Source organism: Muntiacus reevesi, chromosome 1 (genome assembly GCF_963930625.1).
Source record: "Muntiacus reevesi chromosome 1, mMunRee1.1, whole genome shotgun sequence".
In the NCBI taxonomy this organism is placed as follows: domain Eukaryota; kingdom Metazoa; phylum Chordata; class Mammalia; order Artiodactyla; family Cervidae; genus Muntiacus; species Muntiacus reevesi.
This window is the reverse complement of record NC_089249.1, coordinates 259,988,845-260,004,152: the sequence shown is the minus strand read 5'-3', so window position 1 is coordinate 260,004,152 and position 15,308 is coordinate 259,988,845. Positions and strand designations below refer to the sequence as shown.

Genomic DNA, 15,308 nt, shown 5'->3' with positions numbered 1-15,308 from the left:
ATTATGGAAGTTATTTGTCAGGCTTTCTAACAAGCACTTGAGGCATTTTGCTGTTAGAAATCAATAGTCAAGTTAAAGAATGACTGGTGAGTAGAAAACCAAAGGACAAACTGAAATGTGACGGCTTAGTAGGAAACCAAACGACAAATAAAAACTGAAATGTGTTAAGAAAAAATAGCCTTCATAGAAATCAGAAAGGTAAGGCTAGAATAAATATTGTTCATGAGTACAATTTTGTGAAATTTATTGGATAAATACTTCAAATAAAAAACAAAAAATATTTTAAAGATTCAGCAAAGGCAAGAATTTGGCATTGTAGCAACATCCTATTATATAAACCAATAATGTGGAATGAATCCATCAGAATCTGAAGAATAAAGGCAAAGTAAATAACTTGGCCAAATAAGATTATTAATTTAGTATAAGCATATAAATTGAATTAATCCAGCTATAAAGCATAATCACATTAAATATGATACACTGCAAGTTTTTTGGAAGCAAAGTTTAATTATTTTGAGAAAAGAAATGATTGAAATTGAGACCTAGTATCAACTTGTTTGTTTTTACTGTAAGACTGAATGACAAAAGATAATATACGGTAAATATCAAAGGTTCTTTTTGTTTTAATACTGATCTACCTCCCAAGAAGGATAAGCTCCAATAAACCTTTCAAACAAAAAATGGGGGGTGGGGGGAGAGGGGAGAAATCACTCTAAAACATAAACAAAGTCCTTGAAATTGCACACAGTCAAGTTAACACCATTCCCAAGTGTAAGCAGATACTGCTTTTCCCAATGAAGAGTTTACTATTAGGGATATTTTCAAAAGCAGGACACTTGGCGTAAACAGCGAAACAAAGGAGAACTTTTATTCCAAGGCCTGAGCACATATGGAACCTGTTAAGGGGACGGTGGCTGCAGAAAGAACTACAAACGAACTGAAGAAACACCTAGGCTGCCTCGGAAAGGAAGGATGGAGGCAAGGGTGGTTAGAAAAGCAGAAAGTGGGCCAGAGATCAGTCAAATAGGAGGAAGAGAGACTGCTGGGCAGATGGCCTCTTCTGTTCGAAAATGTTCAAAGTCAAGGACACTCCTTAGCACGCTTTTATTTTACACAATGAGTGAATTAAGAAAAAACCAGGGGTCTGTCAGAGTCATTCCTGGGTTTACTTGCGGCATTTCTTTGATAAACTTCACCTTATTTATGTCATTCATTTGCTGCCTTCTTCAAATTGAGCCCCTTACTTGGTGCTCTCTCCAAAACTCTTGGGTTTCCATTAGAAAATGTGAATTAATTAAGGGAAAGTTTCTTGTTTATGTGCTACAGTTATCTATCTTAGATCACGTTACCTTCATCTGAAAGTATCAGAGTGAGTGAAAGTTGGTCAGTCTTGTCCGACTCTTTGCGACCCCATGTACTATACAGTCCATGGAATTCTCCGGGCCAGAATGCTGGAGTGGGTACCATTCCCTTCTCCAAGGATCTTTCCAACTCAGGGATCAAACCCAGGTTTCCTGCATTGCAGGCAGATTATTTACCAGGTGAGCCACCAGGGAAACCCAGAAAATATCAGAGGAAGATCATTATTTCTCCTCTGAAAAAGTGCAACGTTCACTTATTTACCAAGTTTAGGACCAGTCTAAACTATGGAAATGGTAAGTAAGTTATTTTTTCACGCATGTTTCACAGTACAGTCCATTAAAACTTAATGGACACAGATTAAAAAAAACATCAAATTGAGTTGACTAGCTTCAGAAGAGTGTAATAATGACATCTGATGAATCAAGGATATCTGAATGGCACCTGACAGGCAAGATAAATTCCCTAGGATATTTTTCAGACCTCACTTAATCTGCCAGCTATAAACCGACATTCAAGCTCACAAACCAAACTCAGAGGGAGTATAGAGCCTTATTCTACACACCTTCAGAAACAAAATGCAGGCAAGAGAACCACATCTTTGAAGAGCTCAATTGCTCACGGAGAGGCCAGAAAAAACATTCAGTAACACGGACAAATACAGAGCATGAGGATATACAAATCCAGTCTATAGAACCAGTGACAGGCTGGAGACAGTCAGGGACTTTGCCATCAGATGAGTATGTTTCAAATGACAGACCTTACAAGTACTCGACTGGGCCAGATGCACCTATGCTAGCTCAGGGCAGGAGCATAGAGGTACCCAACTAACACGTGCACTTAGAGAGAAGTCATGGTCCAGGTCCGCAGAGCACAAGCAAGTACCCACCAGAATGGGTCACCTGAGTGCCTGGCATGCCAGCTTCTGTAAGAGAGCGCACAAGAACCTGCACTTCTACTTCCCTGTTTATAAGGGGGAGGCTTAATAGTGGGTAGCCTAGACCCAATTTATCCCACAGGAATGAAGCCTACATTCAACAAGGAAAACTTACTAAATGCCTATGTCCATCCTAAAGGAGATCAGTCCTGGGTGTTCATTGGAAAGACTGATGCTGAAGCTGAAACTCCAGTACTTTGGCCACCTCATGCGAAGAGCTGACTCATTGGAAAAGACCCTGATGCTGGGAGGGACTGGGGGCAGGAGGAGAAGCGGACAACAGAGGATGAAATGGCTGGATGGCATCACCGACTCGATGGACATGAGTCTGAGTAAACTCCGGGAGTTGGTGATGGACAGGGAGGCCTGGCGTGCTGCGATTCATGGGGTCGCAAAGAGCTGGACACGACTGACTAAACTGAACTGATATTACATAAACTTCAATAAAATTATAAAAAGTTTCAATTGTCTGTAATATACATGAAAAATCTTTGATCTGTTTGCTTACATTATAAAAACAATATTGTCTATCTTAAATTAAAATTTATATATAAGAACTCGTCTACACCAACCACTATTAATCTGAACAAAATTATCAGCCTGCAATTATTACTCATTTCAGCAAAATGAAAACATACAGATGTAACAACTGCAGATACATTAATACCATCCACCCAGGACAAGTAGAAGAAAATGAGACTTTTGATGAAGTGAAAAGTGAAAGTGTTAGTCACTCAGTCATGTCGGACTCTTTCCAACCCCATGGACTGCAGCCCACCAGGCTCTCTGTCCTGGAGTTCTCCAGGCAAGAACACTGGAGTAGGCATCCATTCACTTCTCCAAGGGATCTTTCCAACCCAGGGGCTGAACCTGGGTCTCCCATATTGCAGGCAGATTCGTTACTGTCTGAGCCAGCAGGGAAGCCTAAGACTCTTGATACAAGGGCTGAAATCCTATACCTTACTGAGAATATATTTTGTGGACAAACTACTTTCTGTACTTTTTATGTCTCTTGCCAAAGAACTTACTTATGGACACAAACGACAAACAATGTTGATTAAATACAAGGAGTGATGACAGAGTGCAAGCCAGGCTATGTCAGGGTTCCTAAAGGCAAAATGTGATAAGGGACACCCTTTTTAAAGTCAAGGAGGTACCAGCTAGGAGAAAGCCTATGGCTTCTCCCCTTATAGCATTATGACTGTGGGCAAAAGCTTAGCCTAACTGACCTTCATTTTCCTTACTATTAAAATAAACCACCTAATGCCTTCCTTACAGGTTATTGTGGAGAATAGATGCTGAGTACAATGAGGGACACAGGGATGAACTGAGGGGCACATCCAGGAGAACACAGAGAAGTTTTCCCGAACAGGCAGAGCAGAACTTCTGAAAACAATGATTAGTTTGGCATCTGTTCTAGAATGAACTTCACATTTTGCCAAACTCATTAAATCCAGATGAGAGGCAGTAATGAATGAAACTTAAGCACGCACAAAAAGTGTTTAAAAATTATTTTCAGGTTTTCCTCTTGTTTATCTAAGTTAGAATTGAATTTACACTTAACTGTCTAGCCCAGTAGATCCCAAATCTTTGTCTGCATTTTAGAATCACCCAGGGAACCTTTAGAAAATATAGCTGCCAGAGGTTTTGCTTTAATGAATTTGAGCCGAAGCCTAGACACCAGTTTTTTTTAATTACGCTCCCCAGGTGATTTTAATGAACAGCCAGAGCCCAGAACAACCACTATAGCTAGCCACACTTGAACTAGTTCTTAGGAATTAGACTCACGCATTCACTAGCAGCGATTCAAATCAGCTCCACCCATCCTGACTAAAGAAACTTATTGAAGCCTACTCAAGGATGTGGGCAGTATTATCAAATCACTCCTTTCTTTAAGAGGTAGAAAAATCTAAGAGACCATATAATTAGTCAGCAGAGTTTGAATAGAAAGAAATTTACAAGATCATAATTCAACAATCCTTTCTAAGATGTAAAAAAAAAATGAGCATTTTTTGCTCAGATAAAAACAAGCCATGCCTTATAATAGTAGATTTCCAGTGCAATTATGTAAGAAGAAAAGGTTGTTTTTTTTTTTAAAGAACATTTTCTGTTACATTTATTATTTCCCTTTTTGCTTTGAAGCTGTGAAAACAAAGATAACCATCTGAAAGACAGACCTGAGGCAATTCTGCTGATTGTGCAGTTTACCTGTTCAATGGAAATCTAATATACTCTTCTTTTAAGACAGCCACCCTGACTGCAATATTGATAGCTGGATCTGTTCACAGGGAATGAACTATTTTAACCTCTGTCTGTTTCACCAAGTAGATGAACTATTACATCGAGTAGATGAAAACATCACTGAGCAAGATGTTTGATTGGTTTGCAGCCTAATGTGTCTCAGTAAAATGCCAGCAACCCACAGTACCAAGTTCTAGAATCGGTATCACTTTCATCAGCAACTTACCAGTGTGCTGCCATCGGTCCAACGGAAGTCATGCTCAAACATCTTGTCATTGAGACCTATCCACTGATAATCATGGCCCACACCTAAGAAGGAAAAAACACAGACATCTTTATTACCTTTCTCACTTATGGATGAAATGTATCAGAGAAAATTATTTTGGGACCGAATCATGAATCCTCTCCTGGCTGAATTTCTGTTTAGTTGCTCATAAAAATCTTTCATGGACGAACTATCTTTTGTTCTTCTGCCCAACGTGTTTTAAACTAAAAAGCTAATTTGCAAATATCGTGAAACATTAAAATATCAGACATGGACGATTATTTCCCTAGCAGTTTACTACAATTAAGTAGTTTTTTCCATCTTTACTCATGATAGAAACTTTCCACTTATTTTTTTATTAAGCTGTGCAACTGGCAAAAGTTCAGTGAACCAATAAAACGTGACAGATCTCACCCATACTAGACTCATTTTGGAAGCCACATGTTTCTTCTCAAAGCATTTTTAATGGTGAGCACCTAGACTGGACAGTTCTGTAAAACTTCCTAAAAAATAATGACTTTCACCATGAAACGAGTCACAGGCAAAGACATCATGAAAGAGTTAAATGAACCTCTGCCTAGATCGCAAAGTAACAATCAAACTTCTAAAAGATAGCAGGCATCATGAGAACATATTAAACAGATCATCAAACAATGCTTCATGAGCAAAAAATTTCTACGTATTTTCTACATAAAAGCTAGCTGCCCTCCTCTTTGCCATAGTTATTAAACAGCTCTGGTAATAAGTTTCATTAGCTTTCAGCATCAATAAGCCAATTATGCACAGAGAATAACATTAGGGTGCTATTAATAATTTAATTTTAATTAGTGGGATAAAAATAAGTGAAAGCAATTTTCTCTTTAAGTTTAGACAACATATGTATGTATTCAAAACAGAGACCAAAAAGTATGGGAAGAATTAGATTGGAAACTTAAGAGGTGGTCATTTCTATAAGTTAAAAAATGATTAAATAGCAATTTCACATGATTCAACCTATAGCGTGCTATTTCAACTATTTCTGGTGGCAAATCAAGAAATGTCTGCCTATGTTACAGTTGAATGTTCCTCAAAATAGGGGACTCACATAGGAGAGATGATTTTAAGCAGTTTACAGATGAGGGATTTAATAAGTTGAGTCACAACTGAGAACGTTACTGGTTTTCAGTTAAATACAGGAAAAACTAAGAAGGTGGTAAGAGTGAAAGAAAATCCATGTATATTTGATTGAATGAAAACCCATGTATATTTGGTACATACGATTCACAAACATTTGTTCTTCGTGAGACAGAATACTGGTGAGATGGGCACCCTGCAGACGGCATTCCCGTTCAGCTGCATCCCACGTCCGTCGATGGGCAAAGTACTTGTAGCACTGCCCTTGAAATTTGTGCCAGCCGTAGTCACATGTCTCCGTGTCTGGGAAGAAACAAGGATGAGCTTATTAAACTCACCTATATCATTCAAACTTGGCTCACTCATCCAAAAGTTCATAGAAATCCCAAGCCACATCAGTGCAATGTCCCAGAAGCAAGGGATTCACCAATTTTGGTTACATTGACAAAGAAACATTGATAAAAAGAGCCCAAGTGATTCCTGCCAAGTGAGTGACAATACATCTTAGGACTGGAAAGGTGCTATGGAACTGCACTTTCCTTGATGAAAGCCAGTTTCAGCAGGAGAAAACTGGAGAAGGGGCCAATCAAAACCTCCATAGGCTGCAGAGTCTACTGACTCACTTGTGAAGCAACTGGGGCTAATAATTCCTTACCAAACTTTTCTAAAGAGAAATCAGTCAAATGATAAGATAAGAATTCTTGCTAAAAGGATTATGAATGCTCTATTTGCATAAGGACTTCAAAGGCTCTGGAAATAGTCCTTCCCCACTTCCTAGAGAGAGAGCTGCATGGTCACAGGTTCTTGTCACTATAGATTTACTAAGAGAAAAAAATTCTTCATCAATTGTTAGCTGCTGGGATATAATTAACAACTGTGAGCCTTTTTCCCAAAAGGAGAGGGAATATAGGTAACTCCCAGTGCAAAAGCATCAGGATTTAAAGTTTATCAAGAGTGACTTTAACTTAGTACCCCTCATTCCATCAAGCCATATGCACATATGTAGATATTTGTATGTGTGTTAATATATACATAAACTTTTTCTCTTTTGAAATAAGCACACTATAACCAGTATCCTGGTGAGATGAAAACATTTGTCAAATATGTTTAAATTTTACACTGGCAGTAAACTTCAGCTATATTTTCTAGATTGCCAGTTTTTAAGTATTTCAAAAGAAAGTAGTCTTGCACATAGCACTGCCCTCTCCTTGGCAACCTTCTTTCAGACTAGCCCACTCACAGGTGAAATTAAAATATGGGTTAAATGATGATCAATAGAAATCATTTTAACTTTCATAAAGCATCTCACAAAGATATTGAACCAGTTACATGTAAAAACGAACAAAATGACCAAGTTTATGAAACTGGAGACACTGTGAAAATTCCACATTACCTAATGATAAGACACCCCTCCCCTAAATTTTACTGATTGATGAAGATAACAAAACTCTATTAGATGAAATAAATGCTCATCTTATATGTCTGACTTGGGGACCAACCTGAAAGTCAGATTGTTCCCTGATTCTCACTCCATTTACTCCTCCTCCTATAACTCATTGTGGGAAATCATGCATGATGAGAGACTTAACTTTTTTCCTGGCTTCAGTGATTAAGCCAGAATCATACAACAGATGCAGCTTATCTCTGAGAACAGTCCTTATTTCAGTTTAGTCTATCAGGCCTGTTGTTTAGTTAAAGCCAGCTGACTAATTGATCTCAACAATGTGCACTGGAAGTTTTGAGTTGTATTACAGAGTTGTTTGGACACCACCAATTTCATAGGAAAGGACTCAAGACACAGATAGGCAGTTTTATAACAGTAACACTCAGCACCCAAGAAGGAAGCCTGCTTTGGCTACTTGGATGTAGCGGGTTTTCTTTTGGGAAGTTCACATGGAAGATTTCAGAGGAGAAGTCGAGGGGTGTAGAGGAAACAGATCTTTATATAGGAAAGGGTTATGGGGGGCAGGCGGTAGAATCGGAAAATTTGTTAAAATACCCTGACAGTCAGTGCTGTGATATTGCAATGGCATCAGTTCAGTTCAGTCACTCAGTCATGTCTGACTGTGACCCCAGGGATTGCAGCACGCCAGGCTTCCCTGCCCACCACCAACTCCCAGAGCTTGCTCAAACTCATGTCCATCAAGTTGGTGATATCATCCAACCATAACCTTGGAAATTATCATTTATTTGAAGAAACACAGTTTAAGATTCTAGAGGATCTCTAACTTACTTAATAATACATCAGAAAAAAATTATTCTCTACCCTCTTTCTTATCTTCTATTAACCTAAACGGTTTTAGTCTGGTTTTCTTTGTCTTTTATCACTAAGAGAAAGTATTTTCCTCTTTATGCACAGAATACCAAATGGTCCTAAAAATTTAGATGCATGACCCTGACAATACCCCAGTCCCTTTCTCAGTTAGCACATGTGTACAGAAAACAGAGGCAGTGTTTCTGCTAAAACTAAATAGGGACAGATTATTTATCTGTACTCTTCCAATGATTGTAAATAGATGTGCAAATACTTAACAGAGTGAATTTTTTTTTAAAGAAGCCAAATATCCACACCGATTCACTTCACTTTTATTATTCGTGAATTCAACAAATACGTAATGAAGGGCTCTATGTCAAGCAGCACCTTCTAGGATGCGATTCTGAAAGGAGTGATCAGAAGCAGTTTGTCTTTTCAATCTTAGCTAAAAATAATGTGATACACATTTACTAAAAGGCAACGCTTTCAGATGATGCTTTATTAGGCATCAGTCTACATTTGGGAATATTTCTTATACTTTAAGACTCCTATAGTCTATATTACCAAGTCCCACATTTAGTTTTGCCTGTGTGTGTTGGGGGAAGATGGGGAGATTACAACAACACTTGTTCATGACCACAGAGGCTGAAATTGTCAATCTCAAACAGCCTCACTAAAACTCTATTCTCCTTATGCTATATAGGTAACATTTTCAACACTCCTAACATATAGCCCACAAGCCTTAAGAAACTGTCAACACTCTGGCTCTTCTGGTTGGCAAGATGTATCTTGACTTGGGGGCAAATTATGTGTATAGAACTGTCCCTCCACAGTTCTAAAACCTCCTTTTAGATTTTAAGATCTCTTATCATTCCACCAAATGTGTCCCCTCTTTCAGAGTTGCTGGGAGTTGGGAAGTTACTAAAGCAGAGAACAGAAAAGGTCAGCTGAAGAAACAACAACACAGTCATCACCGAAATTTGGATAGAAAACTGTTTAGACAACAATGCCGCTGTTAATGAAGAAAACATTTGTTCTTAGGCAACCTGAAAAGAGGAGAAAAAAATCTTTCAGTGTCCTGGCAGTAAATCACAGGAGCACAGCTGCATCTGGTAAACAGACTGGCGTAGCTATTCTGCAGCGAATCATGTGGATGAAAGTTAAACTCGTTGTAAGATAAAATGGAAGGTACCTGAAAGGCGATACCAGAAATGAAGAAAGATGAAAACGTTTTCTTTTTAATATTCTCTTAAAAGGAAGTAAAAGGTAATTGCCCCCAAACTCCCTTCCAAGGATGTTACTGCTGAATCTATCTGCTTCACATATACATAAAATGCTTCTCCTTAATACTTTAGAAGAGTGAAGATGTTGAAAAAATCTGGGCTTTCCAAGGCCACTGAGATTCATTCTTCCCACTCTCTAATTTACTAGCTGTGTGACCTTGAACACATCACTTTTCCTTCCCGGGCCTCAATTTCTGGTCCATTTAACCCACAGAAATATTGCTATCAGCCAAAGGAAATGATGTACCTTGAAGCACGCGGTAAATTAAAAAGTAACCAACAAATAGTATTCTTTGTATCCCCTGCCAAGAATTATGCTGAGTCAAGAAGATCAGAGCCTTTGTTTTGCTCAGAGCTCTCTCACCAGCACCCAGAACAGTGCCTCTAAGACTGCAGGTGTTCAAAACACTTGTGGCACAAATGATTTTTTGAATCACTCCATGTACTTGGAACTAAGTGAAGCCAGAATCATTTTAACACATAAAAGGCTCAAGTACCTCACCCTTTTGTTTTCTTCAACAAATAGCATCTCTCCTACTGTTTTCTTTAAAGAAGAGGATCTTGTTTGGTCAATTATCATATTTATATTTTACAATTTTAAAACAGACCCATCCTATGCAATAAGGAAAAAGAAAAGAAAACCCTAAAAAACCCAAACGTCACCCCTCCCTTTCCAATGGCAATTTAATGCACAGTCCTTTCAGCTTTGCTTTAATTGTGTCGACATCCAGATTCATGCTGCAAAGTGGAATGGGGGCCAGACCAATGTGTCTGAGTTATTAGACACTCATTTTCATTTTGTCTGGTGGAATGGAAGTTTGGCATTAAGCACTTTTATCAAAGCCAAACCACTGTATGACTTTAAGAAGAGGAAATCGATGTTCCAAAACGGAGTGTGCGGAATATGCGATCTGTTTCTGATTGATGGGCTCAAACATGTTACCGTTAACCACCCAAAATACACTCTCGGGTTGGCCATAAAATGCAAATTACAGGGATCACTCGATTCAAGCCATCATGAATTTAGGCCTTTCATTCAGAAAAAATAGATTTTTCTTCAGTAGGAAAGAAACCTAGTTCACAATATCTTTTCTGTAGCATTTGCCAAGCCAAGGTGAATGTATTCACACAACTGCATTAACTCATTCTCCAGAGATGATCAACTATGAACAATAAGACCATTGAGTCTCAAATGTTGAGAGGAGAAAATAAAGGCAATTAACACTTGAATTCAATATCCTTGGTACAAGCCACATACGTGACTAAGGTCCATGCCTAGTCTGTCTCCAGGAAGAATATGTACCACAATGTTCCTGTTGGTGGATGGATGTCCTTAAATTCAGCTCAGCAAGCCTGTCTGCAAAATTACATTCTATCAGCAAAACAACAATGATCAAATGAACATTATTGTTCAAATGTTGTGAGCTAAAAATGCATCAGGAAACCTAATGTATTTTGGTAGCCTGTGAATTTCCTCTGCAGAAAAGAATATACAGTATGGTCAAAATTGCTAACAACAACAACAAAATCCAAATAATTATGACAAAGTGCTGTCTAGGATTAATAGCTGAAATGAAGTATCAATACTGTTCTTCATGCAAATGTTGCAAAAGCTCTTACCTTGTTCACAAAGTGCACCGACATAGCTCGGGAGGCAGAGACACCTGAAGGTGTTAAAACCATCAATACACGTGGCTCCATTGCGACAAGGGTTAGAATGACATTCATCAAAATCTGAAACAAAACCATAAAAGCCATAAAAGTACTTTCAGTAAAAGGTCAAAAGATTCGTAAGATTGCCAGATAAAATACAGATAGCCAGTTAAATTTGAATTCCAGATTAAAAAAAAAAGAAATTTTAGTATGTCACATCCTTTACTTAGGGCAAACTTATACTAAAAACTATTTGTTTTTAAATTTGAAATTTAAATGTCACTGATCTAATATTTTTATTTGTTAAATCTGGCAGCCCAAAGAAAATTTCAAATATATTCAGAGTAAGATCATTATCTCCATTGCTGTTAGGTGAGTCCCATGAGCCTTAAAATCAATAAAGAATCCCCCTAGCCTTCCCACCCCCAATTCTGGTTCATGCTCTTAGCACCTCACTTGTGAAACACTGAAAATACTTCACTAGCTTCAAGGCCTCCAGACCCTTCCCTTTCCAATATATCCTTCATTCAGCTGATTGTCATAGTCTTTAGACACCATCAAGATAATTTTATTCATTAGCTTTTTAGAAAAAAATCTTTTTAAATGTTTAAATTTATTTTTCAATTTTTACAAAATGTTTAATTTTATATTGGCGTATAGCCTATTAACAATTCTGTGACAGTTTCAGGTGCATAGCCAAGTGACTCAGCCATACATATACATATATCCATTCTCCCTCATTGGCAGCTAAATATTCCGAAGACCCCGATTATCCAGGGCAGCAGTCGTCAAAATGCGGTCCCTGGACCAGCAGTATCGGTATCACCTGAGAATAACAGAAATGCATGTTCCCAGGCCCATCCAAGACTTACTGACTCTGATATTGGGAGGATGGGAACAAAAAACTGTGTTTTACCAAGCCCTCCAGGGGATTCTTAGGTATACTAAAGTCTTAGACTTTAGGCCTAGATCCAACTAGCTTTCCGCTGTTCTTTCCCAGTGTTTCTCTCTCACACCCACTAAGGAGGCATCCAGAATGCTCGCGGTCCCCCAGCTCGTCCTGCGGTTTGCAGTCTCTGGGCTTCGGTTTGCTGTGTTGAGTCTTCCTCTCCCACTTAAGAAAATCTTCCCTAATTTCAGTGTCTATATCGAATGCAACCTTTCTAACAGACATCTGTGATCTCTTGTGATGAAATTAATGCCTTCACTCCATAGCATTTTGCAATTACACTAAAAAGTTAGTTAATGTTTATATTAAGTATTAAAAAGGAATCTATGTGTGTTCGGCCACTTTAGTCACATCCACCTCTTTGCGATCCCCTGGACTGTAGCCCGCCAGGCTCCTCTGTCAGTGGGGATTCTCGAGGCAAGAATACTGGAGTGGGTTGCCATCCCCTCTTGCAGAGGATCTTCTCAATCCAGGGATCGAACCCACATCTCCTGCATCTCCGATATAACAGGCAGATTCTTTACCACTGAGCTACCAAGTAAGCCCAAAAATGAATATAAAAAACAAATTAAATTTCTAAGAGGTATATGTTGTATTCTTACCTAAAGAAATGACCTTAGTAGAAATGATATTATATTAATATCATAATGATGGTTTTATATTGTTTGCTAAGTGCCAGCCATTGATCGAACAGTTTCACATATTTTAACTCATTAAATTATTTTCAATTGATTGTAATGTGAAAAAGAATGGGGGTCATACATATAGTTTTATACTACACACATAAATTTGAGGGCTTCCCAAGTGGCTCAGTGGTAAAGAATCTGCTTGCCAATGCAGGAGACCTATCTTGATCCCTGGGTCAGGAAGGTCCCCTGGAGAAGGAAATGGTAACCCACGCCAGTATTCCTGCCTGGAGAATTCCTTGGACAGAAGAGCCTGGCAGGCTACAATCCAGGATATTGCCAAGAGACAGACAGGATTTAGCAGCTAAACACACACAACATATGTAAATTTGGTATTTAAGATATAATTATTTCTTAAATGTTATCTATTGTGATCTCTACTTCACTGCTTAGCACACAAATAGAACTTACTAGCTCCATTGACTTTTGCTTTTTTTTAAAAGATAAACACTCTTTTAACATGAATCCTGGGGGTTTTATCTCAACATTTCTGTGTAATCTAAGGTGTAATCTTTACTCAGTCATTATGAGAAAACCACTATGGTGCTGCTAGAAGGAGCTGATGAGTAGCTCCCGTCATTTTATTTCTTAGGGTCAAGGTCTATATTTAGTCAAATCAAAACTGGAGTCCTTTTACAATTTTTCTTCAGGAAAAGGAACCCTAAATAAGAATGGAAGTAAAAGGGACTGATTTCGTAAAGAGACAATGACATTCTTTGGAACCCAAAAGAGAGGAGGAAGGGAACAATGTCACAGCCCTTGGAGGGAGAGGTGGACTAGGCTGGTCTCTGGGCACAGCCAGAGAAGGTGCTTCCCCATGACACGCCAGAACAGCAAGTCATCTCAAAACATAAAAACTGCCTACTTTTAGGTTGTTGTTTAGTCACTAAGTCATGTCTGACTCTTTGTGACCCCATGGACTGTAGCCCACCAGGCTCCTCTGTCTGGGGGATTACCCAGGCAAAGATGCTGGAGTGGGTTGCCATTTCCTTCCCCAGGGGATCTTCCCAACACAGGAATCAAATCTGCGTCTCTTAGGTCTCCTGCATAGGCAATCAGGTTCTTTACCACTAGCGCCACCTGGGAAGCCTATTTTTTAAATAGAGCTTTCTAAGAGAAATTTGTACTTAAATTGATAATTTATTGATATGCAGATATGGAGACAGATTAAAATTTTTTGTCAGCATTTAAGCAAGTATCACATCAAACTTTACATTTGTAAAGCCTGAGTGTAAAAACCACACACAAATACAACTGACCTCAGTAACCTTCCTTGAGTCCTGGTGATATCAAGAAAATTCAAATAAACACCTATCTCTGTTTCCCACAGAGTACTTAAATTACTCTATGATTTTAATTTCATCTAACATGCCATTCATCTACAATGGGCTTCTCTGAAATCCTCTGATGGATTCAAGCAACATAAACTCTCCCCCGATACGTCTTCCGGAAAAGCACTATAGTCTTTCAGGGAAGAACATCTTACCGAGTTCACACCGATCACCACTGTATCCTGGCACGCAGGTGCACACGTAGGAAGTTTCAGTAGGGTAACAGGTGCCCCCATTGAGGCACGGGTTCGTTTTGCAACGATCAGGTCCTACCAGGTTCAGGAAAGTAAGAAGAGCAATTAGGCTCATCTCTCAGTTTCAACGCATTTTAGCATAAAATGCCATTTTTTGCTACCATAACATAGGCTTTACCATAGCACTATGCATAAAAAATTAACATTAACTTTACTCTCTGGAGTGTTTCTTGGCATTATAACTAATTATTACAAATCGCATCTATTCATTTCTGGGATCCAATCAATCATCATTATTTTTAAACAGCATTTTGTATGGTATCTGGCAACTAATTAATATAGTCTACTGCAGATTTAGTTGGCATGATAATGGCAATTGATTTTAGTCAAAATGATTACACGTATGTGCACAGTGAATGGAAAATGTATTCTTTTAAACGAGGTTAGTTCATGTGAAATGGCTGGATACACAGAACATGCATTCTTTTTAGCATTGGCTTGTTACCATCATTTAAATTATTATTGCCTTTTACCACTTAATGCTCAGAAACTTTTTCTTCGAAAGTGTGCACTGGTCTCTTCTGCTACATTAATATGCTTTTTCCAAAAACACGTTCCAACTGTACTCCTTTAAACTATACTTGAAGAAAAGCAACACATGGATTAAACTCTACTGTGTAAAAACAAACCCCAATACAAAAATCTCACCTTAAGTGAAACCCCAAGATTTTATTACAACTTTCTTATTAAAAACACAAAATTGACACTCCTAGGTGATCAATATAAAGGCCAGAGATACAAATGTTTGAGGAGAAAACAGCTTAATACATATTTTCTAAATGTAAGTATTTTCAGACTAATTGAGGCACATACATTATTCTATAATATCGCATGGGTAATTATATTTACATTAATAGCTTATATATATTATTTGAATACTTTTCCAGAAGTACTTGCTTCAATGTTTAAGAATTCAAATGAGAGCTAACCATTTTTACAAAAGAACTGAAATAAATAGGCTATATATGGAATAAAAACCATAG

At 38.2% G+C, this 15,308-nt stretch overlaps 1 protein-coding gene across 3 annotated transcripts in view; it reads right to left on the bottom strand.

Moving 5' to 3' along the window:
• The window catches only part of VCAN (versican), a 113,904-nt gene that overhangs the window by 23,111 nt on the left and 75,485 nt on the right, over positions 1-15,308 (bottom strand). For all 3 annotated transcript variants that reach the window (XM_065919094.1, XM_065919093.1, XM_065919095.1), the window contains 4 exons: positions 14,227-14,340; positions 11,073-11,186; positions 6,060-6,218; positions 4,764-4,846 (listed from right to left, as the gene is read on the bottom strand). In XM_065919094.1, the coding sequence (XP_065775166.1) occupies positions 4,764-4,846; positions 6,060-6,218; positions 11,073-11,186; positions 14,227-14,340 (470 nt within the window). The remainder of the gene's footprint in view (positions 1-4,763; positions 4,847-6,059; positions 6,219-11,072; positions 11,187-14,226; positions 14,341-15,308) is intronic.